Here is a 25,330-nt window from a genome sequence, read left to right on the forward strand (position 1 = left end):
CCGCAAGAAAGATCGCGCGTGCCGCAAAAAAGATCGTGCGTGCCGGAAAAAAGTTCGTGGGTGGCACAGAAATGTCCCAAAAAAATTTTCCTGTGGCAGAGAAAGATAGCCAATGGCACAAAAATATTGCCAGCAAGACGAAATCGACGGAAATGGATGATACTGGTAGGTGTGGAAGAGATTGTTGGCAGTGATTGTTGGCTGGAAAACAGCGAATAATGAACGTTAAAACTATGGAATGTTAAATAAATAAATCAATAAATAAAAAAAAGAGAAGTGGACTATAAACGGAACAAGATAATAGGAGGAAAATGAAACTAGCACAGTTGGTGACGAAAATATTTATTTATGTATATATAAAACACTGAAGAAGAGAAAGTGTTTAGATGACAGAGTAAGTGACAGCTAACAAAAGGGACAAAACAATGAAGGATATGGACCATATAGGTGATCTAAATGATTAATGGAAAATCTCATATAAAGATGTGAAACAAATACTAACAAAGAGATAGAGGTGCTGGCCCGTACTTACCTCAGCTCAGTACAGCCGATAGATACACAAAAAACAGAACCAAAAATTTACATTCCTAGCTTTCGGAACAAATGTTCCTTCATCAGGGAGGAGAGGGGGGGAAAGAAAGGGAAGAAGGGAAAGTGGATTCAGTTAACTCACAACCCAGGTTATGAAGCAACAGGGAAAGGAAAACAGGGAGGGTAGCAAGGATGGTGGCATGGTTGTCAGAGGGAAGCCAAAGATATTCTACTGTAAGTACTGTGCCAACTTCAAACCAAAGAGGATGCATACAGAAGTCCCTTCTGTTAGCTATCACTTACATCTGTCATCTAAACACTTTCTCTTCTTCAGTGCATTTCTTGTATTGTTAACTGCAAATATATGCCCAAATCTACATTTGTAATCCTAGCAAACACTTAATTATTGTAAACATATATTTTTCAATATTTATTTTCTGTAACACTTATTGCTTTGTAATATTTATTTATCTCTCAAAATTGATTTTCTGTAGCAGAACCTAAGTTACTGTTTCAGCAATATATAATCATTTTGTTTTGTTTTGTTTTTATGTGCTGCCACAGATTCCTGATACGTTCCATATCCTGTTATATTTACATGGGTCACCGGAACAATAAATAAATAAATAAACAAATAAAAAATAAAAAAATGTAAAGAATTGGGGTTTACTTGTGTTTTCTGACATGCCTCAATTCTGTAATTCCCTGTGTCCTTCATTCCCCCTATAATTCTATTAACTGGACATCCATCACTAGATTTTACAAGTAAAAATTCCCTTGAAACCATTACGGGGATCATAAAATTAAACTTTGATGCTATGCATCTCTCTTCTTTAAATTTTATCAAGGACTATACTTCATTAGATTTTTTTAACCTCTTCTCAGATTTCTCCTTTTTGTTTGTCTTTCTGTCTGTGTCATGGACATAGGGCTCCAGGCCTATAAGAGGTCATAGTTAGAAGCTGAAGGAAAAATGGGCTAGAAAATACATCCAAAGAAACTCAGTACCAGCAGAAAGAACAAGTTGCTCAGAACACTGGATCTGGAGTAAGGTAGTAAGATGAAAAGAAAGTATTGGGGAAAAACTAAGACCTATTATTTGATATCCAGGATCGACAATAATCTCCCTAGTATCTATGCTGCCCCCACTAAAATTAACTTAACCTTTTTGTACTTAGGGTAGTCACAGAAAGTTTTATTTTATTTATTTATTTTTGTATACAGATTTACATCATTATTCATTTACATCCTATTTCTACCTACACACAAAGGATTAGATTTGCACATCTACCTTCCTTCATAACTACTCATCTCTTCACATCTGACTCCATTTATCACTACTACGCTATGACTAGAAACACATCTGTGACTCTCTCTCTCTCTCTCTCTCTCTCTCTCTCTCTCTCTCAACAATTTAACTGGCATGCAACCTGAAGAAATCTAGCATCTAGTTTCAAAATTTTACCTGAAGGATACAGAAGTGTGCGCTGCAGAATGTCATCTGTATAGTATGGGGGCATATCATTCATGTCAGGCTCAAGACTGCATGTTGTGTTGTCCATCACTGTGCTCTCTACCATCTCTAGCCATTGTGAATTATGCCATCGAAACTTCTCAAGCTTTATCCGTTCGGCCCAGTCAACATTGCATTCCTGGAGAATGAAATTAAAAATTGCTGTTGTACCGTAAGAGAGAACATGTTTTTCAAATTAGGTACAAGCATCTGACGTACAAAGTCATTTGTTTCTCTGTAATAATACTTGCTCTAGTATCCAACAGAATTGCCTTGATGTTGATACGGTCAACAGTAGTGTTATCTCTGTAGGAGAACCAATTACAACAGTAAGTTGTGTAAACAAAAGTTCAAAATCATTATAAGTATAATTAATACAATTAACTACAACCACCAAGAGAATCATACTTGCCAGTATGAGAATCATAACTAAATCCAACACAGCACAAAACACTGAATTCTGATTCAAGAGCCTTAGAATCCTAAGGATATATCTTCATAAACCAAAAAAGTGAGAAAATGTTGACATTCTAGAAGGCAAGGAATTTGTGCTCAAAGGTGGACGCGCACGCGCGCGCGCGCGCACACACACACACACACACACACACACACACACAAGAGGACTTCTGACACAACCTAGGGCAAAGTGTAAAAGATACCAGAATTAAGAGACACAAAGACTAAATAATAGCATGTTTCTTGGCAATAGTAAGACTAATAGAATTGTAATTGCTAGTATCTGTCAAAATTTAATGAACAATGGGGAAACTGCTAGTAGATAAAAGGCATTATATGTCCATGCGATATTGAAGAATTAACCTGAAAATTTGGGCCTATTCCATGTGCAGCCAGTGCTTGGTAATACATTGACTAATAAACAACAAAGAAAAGATTAAGGTATTTTATCACTATCTACCACAATGCAATGTATCTCAAGGTAAATTCAGAGTAAGTGAAACCTAAAAAGAAAAACACATTTATATTTACATTTATAAGCCATATTACAATATGTGGCAGATAGTGCTTATGATAATAATATCTCCCCCACCCCCTCTCTGTTCCATTTGCACATGGTATGTGGGAAGATCAACTGTCCATTTGTGATCCATATTTTTGTCTCCAAAGCTAAATATATGATGGCTGCTCAGATACATTTCAATTTTCTTCATGCCACTCTTGCTAAGAAAAATATTTTTCAACCTACCTTCACATCCCCTGTAGTACATGTAGTATGTTTTTGTTGTGGTCTTCAGTCCTGAGACTGGTTTGATGTAGCTCTCCATGCTCCTCTATCCTGTGCAAGCTTCTTCATCTCCCAGTACCTAATGCAGCCTACATCCTTCTGAATCTACTTAGTGTATTCATCTCTTGGTCTCCCTCTATGATTTTTACCCTCCACCCTGCCTTCCAGTACTAAATTGATGATCCCTTGATGCCTCAGAACATGTCCTACCAACCGATCCCTTCTTCTAGTCAAGTTGTGCCACAAACTCCTCTTCTCCCAATTCTATACAATACTTCCTCATTAGTTACGTGATCTACCCATCTAATTTTCAGCATTCTTCTGTAGCACCACATTTCGAAAGCTTCTCTTCTTGTCTAAACTATTTATCGTCCATGTTTCACTTCCATACATGGCTACACTCCATACAAATAGCTTCAGAAACGACTTCCTGGCACTTAAATCAATACTCGATGTTAACAAATTTCTCTTCTTCAGAAACGCTTTCCTTGCCATTGCCAGTCTACATTTTATATCCTCTATACTTCAACCATCATCAGTTATTTTGCTCCCCAAATAGCAAAACTCCTTTACTACTTTAAGTGTCTCATTTCCTAATCTAATTCCCTCTGCATCACCCGACTTAATTCAACTACATTCCATTTTCCTCATTTTGCTTTTGTTGATGTTCATCTTATACCCTCCTTTCAAGACACTGTCCATTCCATTCAACTGCTCTTCCAAGTCTTTTGCTGTCTCTGACAGAAGTACAATGTCATCGGCGAAACTCAAAGTTTTTATTTCTTCTCCATGGATTTTAATACCTACTCCGAATTTTTCTTTTGTTTCCTTTACTGCCTGCTCAATATACAGATTGAATAGCATCGGGGAGAGGCTACAACCCTGTCTCACTCCCTTCCCAACCACTGCTTCCCTTTCATGTCCCTCGACTCTTATAACTGCCATCTGCTTTCTGTACAAATTGTAACTAGCCTTTCACTCCCTGTATTTTACCCCTGACACCTTCAGAATTTGAAAGAGAGTATTCCAGTCAACATTGTCAAAAGCATTCTCTAAGTCTACAAATGCTAGAAATGTAGGTTTGCCTTTCCTTAACCTTTCTTCTAAGATAAGTCGTAGGGTCAGTATTGCCTCATGTATCTATCTTACCCTTCATGAGATAAGCCTCTACATCCTTACATTTGTCCTCTAGCCATCCCTGCTTAGCCATTTTGCACTGCCTGTCGTTCTCATGTTTGAGACGTTTGTATTCCTTTTTGTCTGCTTCGTTTACTGCATTTTTGTATTTTCTCCTTTCATCAAATAAATTCAGTATCTCTTTCTTTTATTACCCATGGATTTCTACTAGCCCTCGTCTTTTTACCTACTTGATCCTCCGCTGCCTTCACTATTTCATCCCTCAAAGCTACCCATTCTTCTTCTACTGTATTTCTTTCCCCCATTCCTGTCTATTGTTCCTTTATGCTCTCCCTGAAACTCTGTACAACCTCTGGCTCTTTCAGTTTATCCAGGTCCCATCTCCTTAAATTCCCACCTTTTTGCGGTTTCTTCAGTTTTAATCTGCAGTTCATAACCAATATATTGTGGTCAGAGTTCACATCTGCCCCTGGAAATGTCTTACAATTTAAAACCTGGTTCCTAAATCTCTGTCTTACCATTACATAATTTACCTGAACCTTCTAGTATCTCCAGGGTTCTTCCATGTATACAACCATCTTTCATGATTCTTGAACCAAGTGTTAGCTATGATTATGTTATGCTCTGTGCAAAATTCTACCAGGCGGCTTCCTCTTTCATTTCTTAGCCCCAATCCATATTCACCTACTATGTTTCCTTCTCTTCCTTTTCCTACTGTCGAATTCCAGTCAACCATGACTATTAAATTTTCGTCTCCCTTCACTACCTGAATAATTTCTTTTATCTCATCATACATTTCATCAATTTCTTCATCATCTGCAGAGCTAGTTGGCATATAAACTTGTATTACTGTAGTAGGCGTGGGCTTCGTGTCTATCTTGGCCACAATAATGCGTTCACTATGCTGTTTGTAGTAGCTTACCTGCACTCCTATTTTCCTATTCATTATTAAAGCTACTCCTGCATTACCCCTATTTGATTTTGTATTTATAACCCTGTATTCATCTGACCAAAAGTCTTGTTCCTCCTGCCACGGAATTTCACTAATTCCCACTATATCTAACTTTAACCTATCCATTTCCCTTTTTAAATTTTCTAACCTACCTGCCCAATTAAGGGATCTGACCTTCCACGCTCCAATCTGTACAACGCCAATTTTCTTTCTCCTGATAACGACGTCCTCTTGAGTAGTCCCCGCCCGGAGATCTGAATGGGGGACTATTTTACCTCCGGAATATTTTACCCAAGAGGACGCCATCATTATTCAATCATACAGTAAAGCTGCATGCCTTTGGGAAAAATGATGGCTGTAGTTTCCCCTTGCTTTCAGCCGTTCGCAGTACCAGCACGGCAAGGCCGTTTTGGTTAGTGTTACAAGGCCAGATCAGTCAATCATCCAGACTGTTGCCCCTGCAACTACTGAAAAGGCTGCTGCCCCTCTTCAGGAACCACATGTTTGTCTGGCCTCTCAACAGATACCCCTCCGCTGCAGTTGCACCTACGGTACGGCTATCTGTATCATTGAGGCACACAAGCCTCCCCACCAACGGCAAGATCCATGGTTCATGAACATGGTTCATGTAGTAACTCGTAATATATTGTCTTACGGTTGCTGATTCCCTCTTCTACCTTTATCTACATCTGCATCTATACTCTGTAAACCACCATGAAGTGCATGGCAGAGGGTATGTCCCAATGTACCAGTTATTAGGGTTTCTGCCTGTCCCATTCACTTATGGAGCATGGGAAGAATGATTGTTTGAATACCTTGTGAGTACAGTAATTATTCTAATCATATTCTCAAGATCCCTATGTGTGCAATAGGTAGGGGGCTCCAGCATATTACCAGAATCATCATTTGAAACCATTACTTACAACTTTGTTAATAGACCTTTTCAGGATAATTTACATCTACCTACAAGAGTATTCCAGTTCATTTTCTTCAGGATCTCTAAAAGAGTCTCCCAAAGGTCAAAAACAAACCTATGACCATTCATGCTGCCCTTCTCTGTACACGTTCAAAATCCCCTGTTAGTCCTATCTGGCACTGGTCCCACACACTTGAGCAATATTCTAGAACCGGTCACACAAGTCAATTTTAAGCAATCTCCTTTGTAGACTGACTGCAGTTCCCCAGTATTATACCAATACACCAAAGTCTGCCACCTGCTTTACCCATGACTTAGCCTATGTGATCATTCCATTTCATATCTCTACCAAGTGTTACACCTAGGCGTTTGTACAAGTTGGCCAATCCCAACAGTGATTCACTGATATTATAGTCACAGGAGAGTACATTTTTTTTAGAACTTCATAACAGATAAGTGTATCATCTGCACAAAGTCTGAGATTACTATTAATATTTTCTGCAAAGTCATTAATATACAACATGAACAGCAAGGGTCCCAACACACTTCCCTGGGGCACACCTGGAATTACCTCTCCATCTGATGATGACTCTCCAGCCAAGATAAGTGCTGTGTACTCCTTATCAAAAAGTCCTCAATCCAGTCACAAGTTTCACTTGATACCCCATATGATCGTACTTTTGACAGTTATTGTAGGTGTGGTACCGAGTCAAATGCCTTCTATATACCAAGAAATACTGCATCTACCCGGTTGGTTTGATCCAAATCCTTCAGTCTGTCATGTGAGGAAAAGTGAGAATTGGGTTTCACATGAACGATGTTTTCAGAATTCATGCTGGTTAGTATTGAGGAGGTCAATCTGTTTAACATACATCATATGTTTGAACTCAGAATATGTTCTAAGATTCTACAACAAATCAATGTCAAGGATATTGGACAGTAGTTTAGCGGATTACTTCTACTACCCGTCTTGTAGATGGATGTGACTTGTGCTTTTTTCCAAGCACTGGCCATGGTTACTCGTTCAAGGGATCTACGACAGGCTATAGATAGAAGAGGGGCTAACACAGCCACAAATTCAGCACAGAATCTGACAGATTTCATTGGGCCATGGAGCTTTGTTCAGTTTTAATTATTTCAGCTGTTTCTCTACACCACTGACACTAATACTTATTTCATTCATCTTTTCAGTGGTACAAGTATTAAATTGGGGCAGTTCTCCCAGGTTTTTTCTTTATAAAGGAACATTTGAAAACATAGTTAAGTTTTTGCTTTGTTACCCTTGGTTTCATCCCCTGTCTCATTCACTAAGGACTGGACACTAACTTTGGTGCCACTAACAGCCTTTACATACAACCAGAATTTCTTTAGGTTTGTGAAACATCATTTGACAATATTCTGCTATGGTAGTCACCGAAGGCATCACACATTGCTCTCTTCACAGCCAAATGTGTTTTATTCGGCATCTCTCTATCTAAAGTCCTAAGCTTTGTTTTACATCTATTATGTAGTAATCTCTGTTTCTTTAGAAGTTTCTTTACAGTGACTATACCATGGAGGTCACTCCAATTACGAACTGTTTTACTGGTTGTACATTTATCCAGTGACTGGTTGTACATTTATCCTGTACATGGTCAACTATTCTTATAAATTTGAGCCATAGTTCCTCTACATGCTCCTGCCCTGTGCTGAAAGTTTCAAGTTCCTCATTACGATACGACACTACAGATTTTTTTATCTAGTTTACTAAACATATATATCTTTCTGCTTGTTTCAACTTTCCTTTGCACTTTGATAGTCATTGTTGCCACAACCATGTCATGGTCACTGATACCACTTTGAATGCAGACATCCTCAAAGACGTCAGGTCTGATTGTCACAATTAGATCAAATATATTTCCATCATGAGTGGGGTTCTTAAGTATCTGTTCAAGGTAGTTTTCAAAGAAGGCATTAAGTAATGTTTCACAGGATCCCTTATCCACTAACAAAGCTGTAATTTTTCCAATTAATTGTTGGATGATTAATGTCTCCACCAATGATAATGGTATGACTGGGGAACTTATGTACAAGTGAACTGAGGTTTTCTCTAAAGTTTTCAGTTACATATGGAGATGAGTATGGTGGGCAACAGAATGATCCAATTATCATTTCATGCCCAACCCTGATACTGGTTATTGCCCAAACATTCGCATATGCAGCTTCAGTTTCTATCTCTCTGTTAATTGTTACAGAAAGCTGGGATTTGTTAGTTACTAGAAGATCTATGATACCGCCTTCACGAATCATTTCCCTAACTGCTCCAAGAATTTTTCAAAAAGGAATGTTCAGGATAATCTCACATGAGATCTCTGTACCAGTTCTACTCACATGACTTTCCCAGTCAAATGGAAGTTCCCTCCTTTTACAACACCAAGATTATGAAACTGAACCAAGATATCCATGTATCTTTTTCTGAGGTGATTTGGCACTTCAGTTCCTGAAGCAAATGTTCTGTTAAAGCATCTGATTTCCATGTTTGGCCCACTTCTGATCATGTACCTGGGACACGATGTGGGAACCAGACTAGTATACACCGCAGTCGATGTGGAAAACTGCTAAAAACCACATCGAGGCTGGCCAGCACACCAGCCCACATAGTCAATCAGTGAGGCAGATTCAACCTGGCACCGGCATGCCTCCCTGTGTCCCAGAAGTAAGTGCTTTAATGTGCTCAGCTATCCAGGTGGATAAGAACAATATCTATATCTTTTTCAAGTAGTGAGTAGTTCATTATACTGCTTAGCTTCAAACCATGAATGATATGGAGAAACTGCAGGGCATTAAATAAAGGTAATGCAGAAAATACTTCAAAAATGAGGTATTTCTTACATATATTAGCCAAATTACGCAATTATTCATGATTGCAACATTTTAATTTTGTAACACGGGGTGGCTGAAAGGAAATATATGGTTTTGAAATACACATAACAGAAGGTAATGTGCCACATACAAAAAACGAAGGTATGTCAGTGCAGTCAAAAATAGAATAATAACAGTTATGTATGGAAGATATTATCTGGAAGATGTCATCTGTCACTCTGAACACACATCTGGAAATGATACACAGTATTGTCCAAAGCACTCTCTAATTTCTGTATTGTCATAGCCACAATTTCTTGGTAAATGACAAATTTTAAGTCCTTGACTCTATGTAGTTTTGCTGCATACACTCTGGCCTTCTGGCATCACCATAGGAAAAAGTCATACACTGATAAACCACGGCATGCATGGAGGAAAGGCAATATTTCCAAATCAGGAGTTTCTGCATTTGACAAATATCCACTTGAACAAGGCCATTGACAGCTTTGTTGTTGCAGCATCTCACTGAAACCATATTTCCACAGGAACTCCATGTGCTTTTAGTCCATGCTGGATGAAGCCACTTGGTATTGCTATACAGCATTTAATAAATGCCATCATTGTAACCCTCTTTCGACTACCACAGATTAATGATTCTGACCCGTGTGACAGCACTGTAACATTGTGAACTTTGGGGCATATTTCTTTATTTTTGACATCTAGCATTTGGTTTGAGATGGTTTTAGTCATAAAACACAGAGAGGTGTTCCAAGGATGTTATCAGTGCAGCTTCCAATTCTTCAAATGTATGCTATCAGGCTGCTGCTGCCACATTGTTAGCACACGTGAAATGTCAGACTCCATGCACTTATTGTTAACATGTTCATCACTGTGTAACCCATATCTCAGTAACTGGGAAGCTTCCGTGGGGGCTGCATCACCCACATATGTGTGACACTCTTCTTGTTCAAGTTAACAGGACTTGCAGTTGGAATTTTCAAAGGAATTTATTGAAATAAGCACTGAAATATAATTACAGGATTTAAAACCTAAACATACAAACAATATACGCATAATACTATACATTGGACAACCATGGTCTATGGGTAGTGACTAAACAAAATGTCCTCAGTCCTGAGTTTGAGCACCACCATCGCTTAAATTTTGAATAAACATTATCACCAATGACAGCCACAGACTTCCAGAATAAGTAGTCATCCTGAATCTGCTAATGACCTTGTTAAAGAGGGCGGAGGAGTGGAGAAAGATTCAGGAAACTCTCTTGCCCTTGCAGTGGAAAACCACCCCTGAAGGCAGAAGAATCAGCAATGATCTACAGCATGAAAAAGCAGAAGGCAATCACCACATTGAAGACACACAATGTGTATCCACAGGGCATGTGGCCTGTAACTGAAATAGTGTCACAATGATCTCTCCATTGGCAAAAAAATTCCAGACCAGTCCCCCATTTGGATCTCTGGGAGGGGACTGATAAGGGGGAGGTGACCATGAGAAAAAGATTCAATAACCAATAAAAGGATAACATTCTATGAGTCGGGGCATGGAATGTCAGAAGCTTGAGTACGGTAGGGATGCTAGAAAATTTAGAAAGGGAAATGCTAAGGCTCACCCTAGATACAGTGGGGGTCGGTGAAATAGAATGGAAAGAAGACAAAGATTTCTGGTCAAATGAGTATAGGATAATATCAACAGCAGCAGAAAATGATATAACGGGAGTACGATATATTATGAATAGGAAGGTAGGGTAGAGGGTGCTTTACTGTGGACAGTTCAGTGATAGGGCTGTTCTCATCAGAATCAACAGCAAACCAACACCAACAACAATAGTTCAGGTATACATGCCGATGTTAAAAGCCAAAGATGAAGAGACAGAGAAAGTATATGAGGATACTGAACAGATAATTCAGTATGTAAAGGGAGATGAAAATCTGATAGACACGGGAGACTGGAATGCGGTTGTATGGGAAGGAGTAGAAGAAAGGGTTAAGGAAGAATATAGGCTGTGGTACCAGGAATGAGAGAGCAGATAGACTAATTGAATTATGCCATAAATTTCAGCTAGTACTAGTGAATACTATGCCAAATAATCACAAGAGGAGGTATACTTGGAAAAGGCCAGGGATGTGGGAAGATTGCAGGTAGATTACATCATGGTCAGGCAGAGATTCCAAAATCATATATTGGGCTTTAAGGCATATCCAGAAGCAGAATAGACTCAGATCACAATTTCGTAATGATTAATAGTAGGTTGAAATTTAAAAAGACTAGTCAGGAAAAATCAATGCATAAATAAGTGGGATACAGAATTACTAATGAATGAGGAGATACGCTTGAAGCTCTCTGAGGCTATAGATACTGCAATAAGGAATAGCTCAGTAGGCAGTTCGGTTGAAACGGAATGGACATCTCTAAAAAGGGCAATCGCAGAAGTTGGAAAGAAAAATTCAGGTACAAAGAAAGTAACTGTGAAGAAACCATGGATAACACAAGAAATACTTCAATTGATCGGTGAAAGGAGGATGTAAAAAATGTTCAGGGAAATACAAAAATACAAGTCACTTAACGATAAATAAAAAGGAAGTGTACAGAAACTAAGGAGAAACGGCTGCAGGAAAAATGTAAAAAATTGAAAAAGAAATGATTTTCGGAAGGACTGGCTAAGCATATAGAAAAGTCAAAACAACCTTTGGTGAAATTAAAAGCAAGGGTGGTAACATTAAGAGAAATGGGAATGCCACTGTTACATGTAGAGGAGAGAGCAGATAGCTGGAAAGAGTACATTGAAAGCCTCTATGATGGAGAAGACACAGGAGTTCATGTAGAAGGTTCTCCACAGAATTGGCAAGGGAAGGAATATATGAAAAACATTGACAAGAACAAGGGACAGGACGTTGGGACATCAGTTAAGGACATTGGGACATCTGTTAAGACATCATAGAATAACTTCCAGCATACCAGAGGGAGCTGTAGATGATAAAAACTGTAGAGAAAAATGGAGAGGTATAAATTCAGCAAATAATTGAGGAAGTAGGTTGCAAGCACTACTTTGAGATGAAGACATTGGGACAGGAGAGGAATTTGTGGTGGGTCACATCAAACCAGTCAGAAGACTGATGACTTAAAAAAAAATATTTATATGTTTTATTCATTCATATTTAGGATAACATATTACATTATACTATGTCACATGGCTTTTGTTAAAACATGCTAAACACACTGGAACAATTGGTCATAGATTTTCTTACAGTTTTCTTCGCTTCTTGGCATTCGGCAGTTTGCATCTTCTTCTGGTAACATGGTGCGTACATCCTGCATATAGGCTTCCCTGCTGATTCTTATGGATCTCTAAATCTCTATTACTGTTGGGCATAGCATCATCCACGGACAACCTTTCGGTAGCGAGAGAGTTTCAAAATTTTCTTATTTGTATTTTTATATTTGTGGCCCTCTGGTACACAATGTGAGTGTTTACTGTACCTGTTCCCAAAAGCAAATGTAGTGTTAATTTCCCATACCACTTGATACTCATCCTTATTGATTGGCACCATCTGGGTGCTTCTGTCACTGCCAGATTTCCCACTATTACATACCGTTGTCTCGAAAGGTTTTGTGTTGGAGGATGATTGTGATGTGTACAATCTAAGCTTGATGTTATAACAGGTGTATGTTTTGTTGATAACATCCTAACGTTATGAACATTCTTCCATTTTACCACCACAATAGCATTGTCATCTTCAAATGCTATCATTTCACCTCTCGTCAATGGGTATGACATAATAAAATGTGGGAGGCCTCTACCTATCTTCTCTGCATAACTTTATGCTACCTACAACTTTACCTGAGTACATCATTTCAAGAAGCACATAAAAAGTATGGTTAAAAGCATGCAAAATTTTCCAAAGTACTCACATAATTACAAGTTAAATCAAAATAAACATACCGCTATTATATCCAAACACACACCACACACTTTCCGGATCTGTGTATTTTTATCATGCATCAAATCAATCAGATATGCTGGTGCCTCTGGAAATGTTTGTTAAGGGTATATTATGATTTTCAAAAGAGTAATATTTTATAAATTAATAAACAAATATGACCAATGGTGAAGATAACAGAGATTCACTTCGAAACAATGTGGTAAGCACCTCCGCACAGAGGGTCTTAAAGCTGCTGGTGGAACCACAATCATACCTTAATCACACCTCTCCATTTCAGAACTTACTGGGAAATAAGTCCACAAAAATTTGCATTTCATTGGTGTAAGTTGACAAACTTCAAGCTCACTACTGCGACATGGGTGAACTATGACTTGTGGTGTGGGATGGTGAGCCACTAAGATTTCTAATCCAGACAGTGTGCTGCAGCCTTTAATATGAAACAGCATTTGATGACAACAGCATTCTTAGGTGTAATTTACTTGATTACAATCTCCTCACATGCATTGACACTCTCTCAATGAAGCTATGAAAAATTTCTTTACAGCTCAGCACCATAAAAATGGAGATTTTTCTTACCACAGTTAATCATAACGCAACAACTACCAATAACTGCAGTATTTTTGCAACATACAACAGCAAGGAAAGCATTTCTGAAGAAGAAAAATTTGTTAACATCGAGTATAGATTTAAGTGTCAAGAAGTCGTTTCTGAAAGTATTTGTATGGAGTGTAGCCATGTATGGAAGTGAAACATGGACGATAAATAGTTTGGACAAGAAGAGAATAGAAGCCTTTGAAATGTGGTGCTACAGAAGAATGCTGAAGATTAGATGGGTAGATCACATAACTAATGAGGAAGTATTGAATAGGATTGGGGAGAAGAGGAGTTTGTGGCACAACTTGATAAGAAGAAGGGATCGGTTGGTAGGACATGTTCTGAGGCATCAAGGGATCACCAATTTAATATTTAATAATCGTAGAGGGAGACCAAGAGATGAATACACTAAACAGATTCAGAAGGATGCAGGCTGCAGTACGTATTGGGAGATGAAGAAGCTTGCACAGGATAGAGTAGCATGGAGAGCTGCATCAAACCAGTCTCAGGACTGAAGACCACAATAACAACAACAACAACAACAACAACAACAGTAACTTAGGTAACAGTAAATTAGGTCTCTCCTAACTGGACTGTGATTTGTTGCTGATCATTTCCATAGTTTTCTCCACTGTATGTGAGAGCAAATGATTAACCTGTGAAGCATTGTCAGGCAAAAATGAGATGGACTGAAGGGAACATACAAAACTATGCACAAGGTGGCAGAAAAAAGAGAATTTCAGACTGTACCACACCAATAGTACAAGGCAAAGAAAAAATTAGAAAGACCAAAATGTTACAATACTAAAAGACAGGCCACAAAAAACACTCAACTGTATATTTTTGATGGATGGCATTCTGCAGCTGCCTTATACACTGTCCAGTCGTATTAATATGACCACCTGTCAAAAGCCTGAAAAATCACATTTTGCATTGCGCAGTGCTGTGAGACACGCAGGAAGAGAGCCATTGATATTCTGGCAGATACTGACAGGGATGAGGAGCCATGCTAATTCCAGTGCCATGGCCAGCTGCACTCAGTTTCTCAGCTGAGGATCCATTGTACAAACAGCTCATTCACAATGGTCCCACAGATTGTCAATTTGGTTTAAATACAAGGAGTTCAGTGACCACAAGAGTATGGTAAACTCATCTTAGTGTTCTTCAAACCACACACGTATGCTGCTAGCTATGTGACACATTGCACTGTGGAGCTGGTAGACGCCATTGTACAAAAGAAAAACAAATTGCATGTTGGGGTGGACATAGTCCTCAAATACACAGCATACTTTTGTTGATCCATTGTGTCTTACAGAATGATAAACAATTGCCACACAACAGTCCCTCCTCCGCCCTAGACACTTCTGCCAATTGCTACTGGGTGTTTGCTTTCAGATATTTCATGATGTACACACCAACAGTCATCTTCCCAATGAAGCATAAAATGTGACTCATCTGAAAAAAAAAAAAAAAAACACCTGTCACCACTCAGTGCACGACCGCTTGCATTTGTTGGCGATGAATAGTAGTCAGCATGTTTGCACGAATCAGGCACCTCCTGTGGATGCCCATGTGCAGCCACATTCACTGAATGTTCATTTAGGAGGTAGTTTTGGTAGCCCCATGGTTCATCTGGGTGGTCAGTTTCTCAACAATTGCACATATATTCATCTGCAAACATCTCTGCAGCCATTGTTCACATCAGTCATCTATGGCCCATAGTGACCCACAGTTGTCTCAGTGCTAGTTATGGGAAGCACTATTTTGCCATCCATGGTATACAATGACCACAGTTTCATGTGAACAGTTTACCATTTAGCGGTTTCGGAGATGCTTCCACCCTTGGCCTGAAAGCCAATGATCACTTGGCTTGAAAGCCAATGATCGTGTCCTCTTTGCACATCGTGTAAATCAATCCATTTCTGCATTATGAGATTTACGGCACTGTTTTTCCTCTTGTCCCCAACACACTTAATATGCTCTCCTTTGTTATTGCTCCCACCTGCCATCTGTAAGTGGTTACTGCATGTTGACATTCAATGTAGGTGGTGGTGACATTAATGTGACTGGACGATGTATTTGCAAATGTCATTAAAAAATAAACAGAGAACAACATTTTTGAGCTGTGCGCAAATTTATTATTAATCAAGAAGAGTTTGATGAGGTAATCCCAAACATTGGTTGGGTAAAGAAGAATTTCTTAACAGCTTAAACATGTTGCTTCAAAAATGGTATTTATCAAATACTCAATTGACACATGGGAAACAGTGTGACAAAGAAATGAATACACATCATGGCATCCTGGATTTTCCATTGTTTCATTTTTATCATGGAATTAGTGATAGTGCAATGTATTTGAAGAAGACAGTTATATAAGGTGCAATAAGACATAACATTAAAAAAAATTCTCATCAACATCGTTTGGTTGCAGATGACAAGCTGCCTGTAGTAATTAACTCACAACTGATCCAGAAAATTCATGCACACCAAATGTAAAGGTATTTACAAAAAGAAACAATCTGTTGTTTGAACTAAAAATGCACATAATTTTATAATCATTTAACAAAAATGTCCACATTGCACAATAAATAGAAATGAAAACCCACTGATGATGGCACAGTGGTGGCGAAACACGTTTGGGCAGTGAGAAAAAGAGTGTTTTGTATAACTGACGGACTTCACATCCAACAATTTTAACTGCAAATGCGGCCAATACAAGGAGCTGCAAATCAAAATTATGGATATAACATACTTCCTAGCATGTTTTAAAACCAGACAATGATACACTAAGAAGGGGAGTCAGAAAAAATGAAGTGGTGTACAGGTCACCTCCGAAAAGAAAGAAGACGTATAGTATCAGGCAATGGAGATGGAACAAAAGCTCTGGTATTCTAAAAGCCTCTCATTCTTTGTTCCTCTGCTCTTAGTCACTGAACTTTCCAGCCATATCTCTCAGCTTTTGAAAGATAATACTTTCACCTAAAACAAAATCACTCAATTTCTGCCCTTATGTGTCAATAATATGACTGTTTGCTGGCCAAATTTCATGGATAATAAGATTTGTTTTCACTGGTACAGATTTTCTATCATACAAGGCATACATATATCAATTAATTATAATATCTAAGCGATGTCTTGAGCCAGATGGGAATGAATTATGTGCATATGCTTACACATACATATGTACACAAAAATGGTAAGATCTTTTGGTCACTTCTCATTCTGCATAGGATTGTTACAGCTTCTAGACAAATTGCGTTATTGAAACTTAAATACAAAGTCAGATACAAATACTAATAATTGTGTTGCATGATACAATTTAGACTACATTATGTCATTTTTTCTACTTACTGAAATAATCATGTTTCGTATTCAAGTATTTAAAGGATACCAGTTTCTTTAATGAGATAGTCACGAGTAGCAATATGACGTAAAATTTGGTAGAAAACATAAATAATCTGCAGCACCATCTCATCATCTTCTTGTTTAGCTGGAATCAAACAATAACACTGATACTGTAATATTTTGTATGCAAATGTGAGACAACAAATAATTCTCAAAAACTGTTAGCAGTCATAGATGAAGTTGTTAGATCTTTAAACTGGAAAAACAGAGAAGGAATATATGTTAATGGAACATCTCTGAACCCCCTTCATTTTGTTAATGACATTGTACTGTTTGTCCATAGATGAGTTACACTTTAATAATAAAAGAAGAACTGAATGGACCAAGTCTTGAAACAGCAGAGTATCAATTACAATAAGCAGGCACTAGTAGCAGGAGAAAACAGCTGTGTGTGTGTGTGTGTGTGTGTGTGTGTGTGTGTGTTTATTTCTGAGGAAGGACTGTGTCCTAAAGTGTAAATATTTCTATTACGCTTTCCATTGTGCCTGTCTGTAACTCAAAACTTCTTCTATCATCCTGGTTCTCCATTGTTTGACAATACAACTAAAATAATATACAATCAACATATCAAAAAGAATCTACAAATTAACACAAAGTAATGGGTTTTGGTACTGTCTACAGCTGAAGGACACAAACAGAGAGACATCTAAAGAAACAGAAGAGTAAAAAAAGGCTTCAAGTGCTTCTGATGAACTAGATAGTATTTTCCAAATGAGTTTCCTGATATGTCTGAAACTCAGAGCTTACAATCAATGCTTATGACCAGTTTTCAGATACAGCCATAAGACATCAACTAAACTAAATACCATTCAGAATTTGCTTAGTGTTTTCAGTGAGTGATAGAAACACTACGAGGGATACGAAAGCAAAAATTTTAGATGATCTGTGCTGCAGATGTACAATGATTCCTGCATCCTAGTGGCTGAAGATGGAGCCTTGTGGCTTCATAATCAATAGTATTTAAAGTTGAAAATAAACATAAAGAAGGGTACATGTGCATGGACATCTACAAAGGTAAATTGATGGTAGACTTCTCCATGATGTTTGCCTATTCAGTTTTATAAAATATTCTTATTGCATGCTTTTTTCACCTTAGCAGCGAAGCCCAGGAGATTAGCCATAGGACACAAACTTGGTGCAAGTTTGCAAAGTATGCTAAAAACATTGCCGGTCCACACAATGAGAGATTTCTGACTGCAGAGCAGGTAGAACTGATCTTTTGGTTAACTTACAAACATTTGGTGAGAATTCGGTTTATTATCCATCTGGATCTACATCTCATACGTACTCCACAAGTCATCGTGTGATGTATGTTGGAGGGTATCTTGTACCACTGCTAGTCATTTCCTTTCCTGTTCCACTTACTAATAGAGTGAGGGGAAAACGACTATCTACATGCTTCCATACAAGCTGTACTTTCTCTTATCTTGTCTTCACGGCCCTTACACAAAATGTACATTGATGGCAGTAAAATCGTTTTGCAGTCAGCTTCAACTGCTGATTCTCTAAATTTTCTCAATAGTGTTCTGTGAACAGAATGTAGTTTTCCCTTAAGGATTCCCATTTGAGTTCATGAAACTCACCTATAACACTCATGTGATGGTCAAATCTACTAGTAACAAACCTAGCAGCACGATCCTGAATTGCTTCAATGTCGTTCTTTAATTCGTTCTGGTGGGGATCCCAAATACTCTAATACCACTCAAGAATAGATTGCAGAAGTGTTCTATATGCCGTCTCCTTCAAAGTTAACTGTACTTTCCTAAAATTCTCCCAATGAACCAAAGTCAGCCATTTGCCTTCCCTACTACTGGCCTCATATGCTCATTCCATTTCATATCACTTTGTAATGTTTCAGCTAGATATCTCATTGATGTGAGTGGGTTGGGTTGATTTGGGGGGAGGAGACCAAACTGCGGGATCATCGGTCTCATCGGATAGGATAGGATGGGGAAGGAAGTTGGCCGTGCCCTTTCAAAGGAACCATCCCGGAATTTGACTGTGACTGTGTCAAATGGCACACTACTAATGCAATATTCAAACGTTATTGGATTGTTTATCCTACTCATCTGCATTAACTTATGTTTATCTACATTTAGAATAAGCTGCAGTCATCACACCAACTAGGAATTTTGTCTAAGTCCCCTTGTATCCTTCTACAGTCACTTAACGATGACACCTTCCCATACACCACAGCATAATCGACAAAATGCTGCAGATTGCTGTTGACACTGTCAATCAGATCATTTATGTATATAGAGAATAAGAGCAGTCCTATCTCACTTCCCTGTGGCACTCCAGATGATACCCTTGTCTCCGATGAACACTCACCATCAAGGACAACAAGCTAGGATCTATTACCTGAGAAGTGTTACTTGGAACATATTCCATGTCCTCAGACCTTCATTAACAGTCTGCAGGGGATGTGGAGAAGGAGGGGGGATGGGGTGGCACCATGCTTTCTGGAAATATAGGAATATGGAACTGCCTGTTGCTTTACATCCATGGTTCGTAGTATTTCATTTGAGAAAAGAGAAAGCTAAGTTTTACATAAGCAAAGCTTTCTAGATCCTTGCTGATGTGTGGACAGAAGCTTTTCATCTAAAGGAAATTTATTATATTTGAACTGAGAATGTGTTCAAGAATTCTGCAGCAAACAGATGCCCAAGAACTTCATACATCCAGTGTATGTCTATTTATCTCTGTGTTTCTGCTAACTATAAGTCATTTTTATTTTAAACATTTTTGGAAGATGACTGCAAAACAATTAAGTAATGTATAAAATGCATATTTGAACCATCAACTATTTTCATTTTAAACCCAAATTCTACCAGTTTTGGTCTTGGACATCTTCATGGATGAAGGGTCAAAATGGATTAAGCCACCATATTGCATTAGTCATTACTTAAAATGTGTAGAGCATGCCATGAATGTTAATATATGAGACAGGACTTTAAAAGCACACATCTGAATTCTAAATGTATACAGAGCAGTATACTCTGTATACATTTTAAGTAATTACTGATGCAATATGGGGGCTTAGATCATTTCATCCATGATCAAAAACGGTAGAATTCAGGTTTAAAATAAAAACAGCTAATGGTTCAAATATGCATTTTGTACATAATTTTTATTTGTTTGGAACTGCATAACATCAATTTTGCAAGATTATGGCTTAAATTGTTGGCTGTGAATGAGTTTAAGCCTGTTCCATTTTTCTCCTACATGTGTCTGGAATGGCTGTGTTCCTGCCCTTTATTGATATACTTGCAAAATCAACAAACATTACAGTTTATCACGTGTCCTCCAATGTCCGAAGTACATCATTTATATACATCACTAGTTGGAGCATGCCAAGAATCGAACCGTGAGGCACATCATAATTAATATTTCCCTTCTCTGAATTTCATGTTATACCTATTTTCTGTTGTTAACATGTGATACCTTTGATGCCAATGTAAGATCTTTAATGCCATAACACCTTAGTATCCCTAATATAATTATTTAATGTTTCTTCCAAAGTCAACATGAAGATGCTTTGTCACCTTCACATTTCAACTTTGTTGTGGAGCGTGTCATCAGCAAAATAAAATTATCACAACTTGGAACAAAGCATACTGGCATATGCAGTTCATATCGTAATTCTAAGAAAAAGGGCACAAGAAATCAATTAATTCACCACAATATTGTACAACAGCTTACTTGGAACAGGACTAGAAATGAATACAGGTAAAAACAAATATTTCATTGTCTCGTGGAAAACTAAAGCAAATCATACCTTCAAAACTGATGCAGATAAAATTGAAACACTAACTCAGTTCACTTACCTTGGAACCTTGCTAACTACAGACAACAATGTCAAAGAAGAAATAAACAGCAGAATACAGAAAGCCAATATACGTTACTTCCTAGGTGTAGCAAAAAGGAAATTTATTTCAACAAATTCAAACATTCACATATATAAAACTCTTATCATACTGTCCTGGCATACATTTGTGAGACATGAACATTAAAAAAATTAGAAGAAGCAAGATTAAGAATCTTTGAAAGGAAAATTTTGAGGATGATATCTGGCAGGATTCAAGATAATGGATAATATTAACAAACAAGGAAGTATATGATCTATACGGAGAAACAGACATTGTATCCAAAATTAAAACTGGGAGACTTTGTTGGATTGGACACACATTCAAACTCCAAAAGAAAAAAAATCTATCAATTGCAGAACATCCTCACAGAAGAAGACCTCTTGGAAGGTCAAAGCTATGCTGTTTTGAAATCAGTAAGATATGAAAATCTTAGCTGTGATGAATTGGAAAATTAAATGCTAAAGTAGGATTACCTAGCAAGGCATTGTGACATTAGCAGCAAAGAGCTTTCACAGCTTATTCTTTCTTTCTGTCTTTATCGTCGCCTTGTCCCATTCACTTAGGGTCGGCATTGCTCTTCTGGATCCATCTCCTCCATAGTTCGCTATCCATTGCCTCTTCCTTCTTCCAACCTTTCTCCCTTAGGTCCCCAGATATCTTATCCTTCCACCTCATCTTCGGTCTTCCTCTCCTTCTTGCTCCTTCAATCTTTGTATCTTCACCTCTGTTTCCGATATACTCTTCCCCTTTTCTCTGTAAGTGTCCGTACCACCTTAGTCTGCTCTCTTGTATCTTTTTCCCCAAGGGTCCCACTTTCACAGCTCCTCTAGCAAATTCATTTCTAATCCTGGCCTTCCTTGTTGCCCCACACACCCACCTCAGCGTCCTCATTTCCGTCATTTCCTTCTTCCTTTCCTGGGCTACTGTGATCATATATTGTCTTCTCAGTAGAAAAACCTTTTTGGGAGGCAAATTGAGCTGTTGTTAAAAGATTATTCTCAGAAAGAGGTTCCAGTATTCTGCTGTAAGCTAACTTCTCAAAAAGTTTTGAGAACATGGAAAGGAAGGAGAGCTGCTTGTAATCAGAGGTCAGTTATGCATCTCCACTTTTTTATGTATTGGTGTCATCACTGTGTAGGTAAGTCTTTCAGGGAATATGGCTTCATCTACAAGAGACTGTGGTCATGTGGTGTGTATAATGTCTGTTTTTGACAAAGGCTTTGTTGGCTGAAAGCTCACTTTATGGCAGTCTTTTTGTTGTGCCTATCTATGACTCAGCTGCATTAGCAACTATCTTTTTCATAATACTGTTTCAGGCAATATTCCTTGACTCATTAACTGATAGCAAAGGTAATTCAAGGGTGACACTACAAAATCAGCATCAGATTTTAGTGCTTTGACTTGCATCATAACAGCCATAAGAGTTACTACTTTGTAGTGACCTAATGATTGCTGTGTTCTCTTTAATAGATTAACAGGCAATGATGTCTGTGGTGGAATGCGTGTTGCCTGTCTATGTAAGTATTGAATCTGTTTATGATAGGCAACTTTCTGTCACTGTGTTTTCAGCTATGGTTGGTTAGTTTCGTGTTCCATGGATCATTTGTATAATAAATTGTTATGATGAGGAGCAAGTCATCTTACAATTACATCATGTATAAATTTGTAAATATGGCTACTTGCTGAACATTTATAATTTTATTATTATTATTATTATTATTATTATTATTATTATTAAATATACAGACGCAATTTAGTAATTTCTACCCACCAACTATTCTACATCTAAATCTACTGTCTGTGAACCACTGTGAAGTGCATGACAGAGGGTACACCCCACTGCACCAGTTGTTAGGGCTTTTCCCATTCCATCCACATACGAAACACGGAAAAAATGACTCCTTAAATGCCTCTGTGCGTGCTGTAATTAATCTAATCTTATCCTTAAGGTTCCTATGGGAGCAAAATATAAAGGGTTGCAGTATATTCCTAGAGTCATCATTTAAAGTGGTTCTTGAAACTTTGTTACTAGATTTTCTGGAGACAGTTTTCATCTATCTTCATGAGTCTGCCAGTTCAGTTCTTTTGAAATCTCAGTGCCACTCTCCTGCAAGGCAAACAAATCTGTGACCACTCATAGTGCACTTCTCTTTATATGCTCAGTAACCCGTGCTAGTCATATTTGGTTCAGATTCCTCACATTTGATCATTATTCTAGGATGGGTCACACAAGTGATTTGTAAACTATCTCCTTTGTAGACTGATTGCATTTCCCTAGTATTCCACCAATAAAATGAAGTCTGCTACTTGCTTTGCCCATGACCGAACCTATGTGATCATTCCACTTCATGACCCTACTAAGTATTTATATGAGTTTACAGATTCCAACTGTGACTCACTGATATTATATTCATAGGATACTATGTTTTTTCTTAATTCTGTGATGTGCACAATTTTACATTTTTTAACATTTAACACAAGCTGCCGATCATTGCACCACTTTTAAATCTTATCAAAGTCTGACTGAATAATTGTACAGATTCGTTCAGACAGTACTTCATTGCAGATATCCGCATCATATGGAAAAAGTCTGAGGTTACTATTAACGTTGCCCATAAGATCATTAATATACAACTCGAACAGCAAGTGCCCAACACACTTCCTGGGGTACACCTGAAGTTACTTCTACATCAGTTGGCAACTCTCCATGAGAGATAACATGCTGCATCCTTCCTATTAAGAAATCCTCAATCCTGTCACATATTTTGTCTCATACCCAATAGGAGGAGATCATTCTGTTTGAAATACCTCATTATGTTTGAGTTCAGAATATATTCTAGGATTCTACAACAGTGGATGTCAAGCATATTGGGTGGTAGCTTTGTGGATCACTTCTCACTTCTGCTACCCTTCTTGTAGACAAGTGTGACTTGTGTTTTCCTTCTAGCTACCAGGCATGATTTTTTTAAGGGATCTATGACAGTTTATGATTAACAGAAGAGCTAAGTTAGCTGTTAATTGGGTATAAAATCTGATGGGGATTCCGCCAGGCCCTGGAGCTTTGTTCAGTTTTAACAATTTTGGCTGTTTCTCGCTGCCACTAACATTAATATCTATTTCACTCATCTTTTCAGTGGTGCGAGAATTAAATTATGGCAGTACACTTTGCTTTGCTTTTCCTTTGTGAGTAACTGGACACTAAATCTGGTGCTGCTAACAGCCTTTAAATATGACAAGAATTTCTTTGGGTTTTGTGAAAGATCCTTCAATAGTATTCTCCCACAGTCATCACTGAAGGTTTCACTCACTACTGTCTTGACCACCAAATATGTTTCATTCAAAATCACTCTATCTGTAGCCCTATGCTTTGTTTTATACCTATTATGCAGAAGTTTCTTTATAGTGACTATAGACTATGGAAGATCCCTCCCATTATGAACTGTTCTACTGGGTACATATCTGTCCGGTACATGGTCAACTATTCTTTTAAACTTGAGCCATAGTTCCTCTACATGCTCCTAGCCTGAGCTAAAAGTTTCAAGATCCTCACTGAAATATGACACTAATGCTTTTCTGTCTGGCTTGCTGATCATATAATCTTTCTGCTTGTTTTAGTTGCCGTGTGTATTTTGGCATTGACTGTTGCTGTAACTGCCTCATGATCAATGATACCAGTTTCAATATGAGCTTTCTAAAAAAGATCAGGTCTGTTCACTGCCATTTACTCTTGTTTCAATCATAAGTGGGGTTCCATACTATCTGTTCTAGATAGTTTTCAGAACAAGCATTTAGTAATGCGTCACAGGATGTCTTGCCACATCCACCACTAACAAAACTATAATTATCCCAATCGACTGTTGGATGATTAAGAAACTTATGTACAAGTGAACTGAGGCATTCTCTCAAGTTTTTGGTTACATCAGGAGGGGAGTCTGCTGGTCAATAGAAGGACCCTATGTGAATCCAGTAATTCCTATCCAACACCTTATAAACATTACAATAGGACAAATCCTTCTACAGAATAGGAGGAGTTGCTTGGGAGAAATGTTTTTGGTTTGTTTTCAAATTTTACTTTGCTATCTGTCAGACATTTTATATCACCATGCAAGTTATAAAAAAATTTGGTTGCAGCTTTGTGCAGCCCTTCTTGTGCTACAGACAACCTTGATATGTAAAAATGAATGTCATTTTTCCTTCTGGTATTGTAATTATGTACATCATTGTTCCCTCTAAACTGCAGTGAATTATTTACAACAAACTTCATGAAAAAATGAAAGATCTTTCGATCTTCAATTGATGTGTTCTGACAGTAGTCAGAATGCCCAAGTCCTTAAACAGATGATCATGGGTGTGCACCACATATTACT

General features: G+C 37.9%; 1 protein-coding gene across 3 annotated transcripts in view; it reads right to left on the reverse strand.

The window, feature by feature from the left end:
- Positions 1–25,330, reverse strand: part of LOC126481575 (kinesin-associated protein 3) — a 206,948-nt gene that overhangs the window by 47,567 nt on the left and 134,051 nt on the right. For all 3 annotated transcript variants that reach the window (XM_050105432.1, XM_050105434.1, XM_050105433.1), the window contains exons 13-15: positions 17,081–17,179; positions 13,095–13,180; positions 1,997–2,183 (exon numbers count right to left, since the gene is read on the reverse strand). In XM_050105432.1, the coding sequence (XP_049961389.1) occupies positions 1,997–2,183; positions 13,095–13,180; positions 17,081–17,179 (372 nt within the window). The remainder of the gene's footprint in view (positions 1–1,996; positions 2,184–13,094; positions 13,181–17,080; positions 17,180–25,330) is intronic.

Source organism: Schistocerca serialis, chromosome 5 (assembly GCF_023864345.2).
Source record: "Schistocerca serialis cubense isolate TAMUIC-IGC-003099 chromosome 5, iqSchSeri2.2, whole genome shotgun sequence".
NCBI lineage: Eukaryota > Metazoa > Arthropoda > Insecta > Orthoptera > Acrididae > Schistocerca > Schistocerca serialis.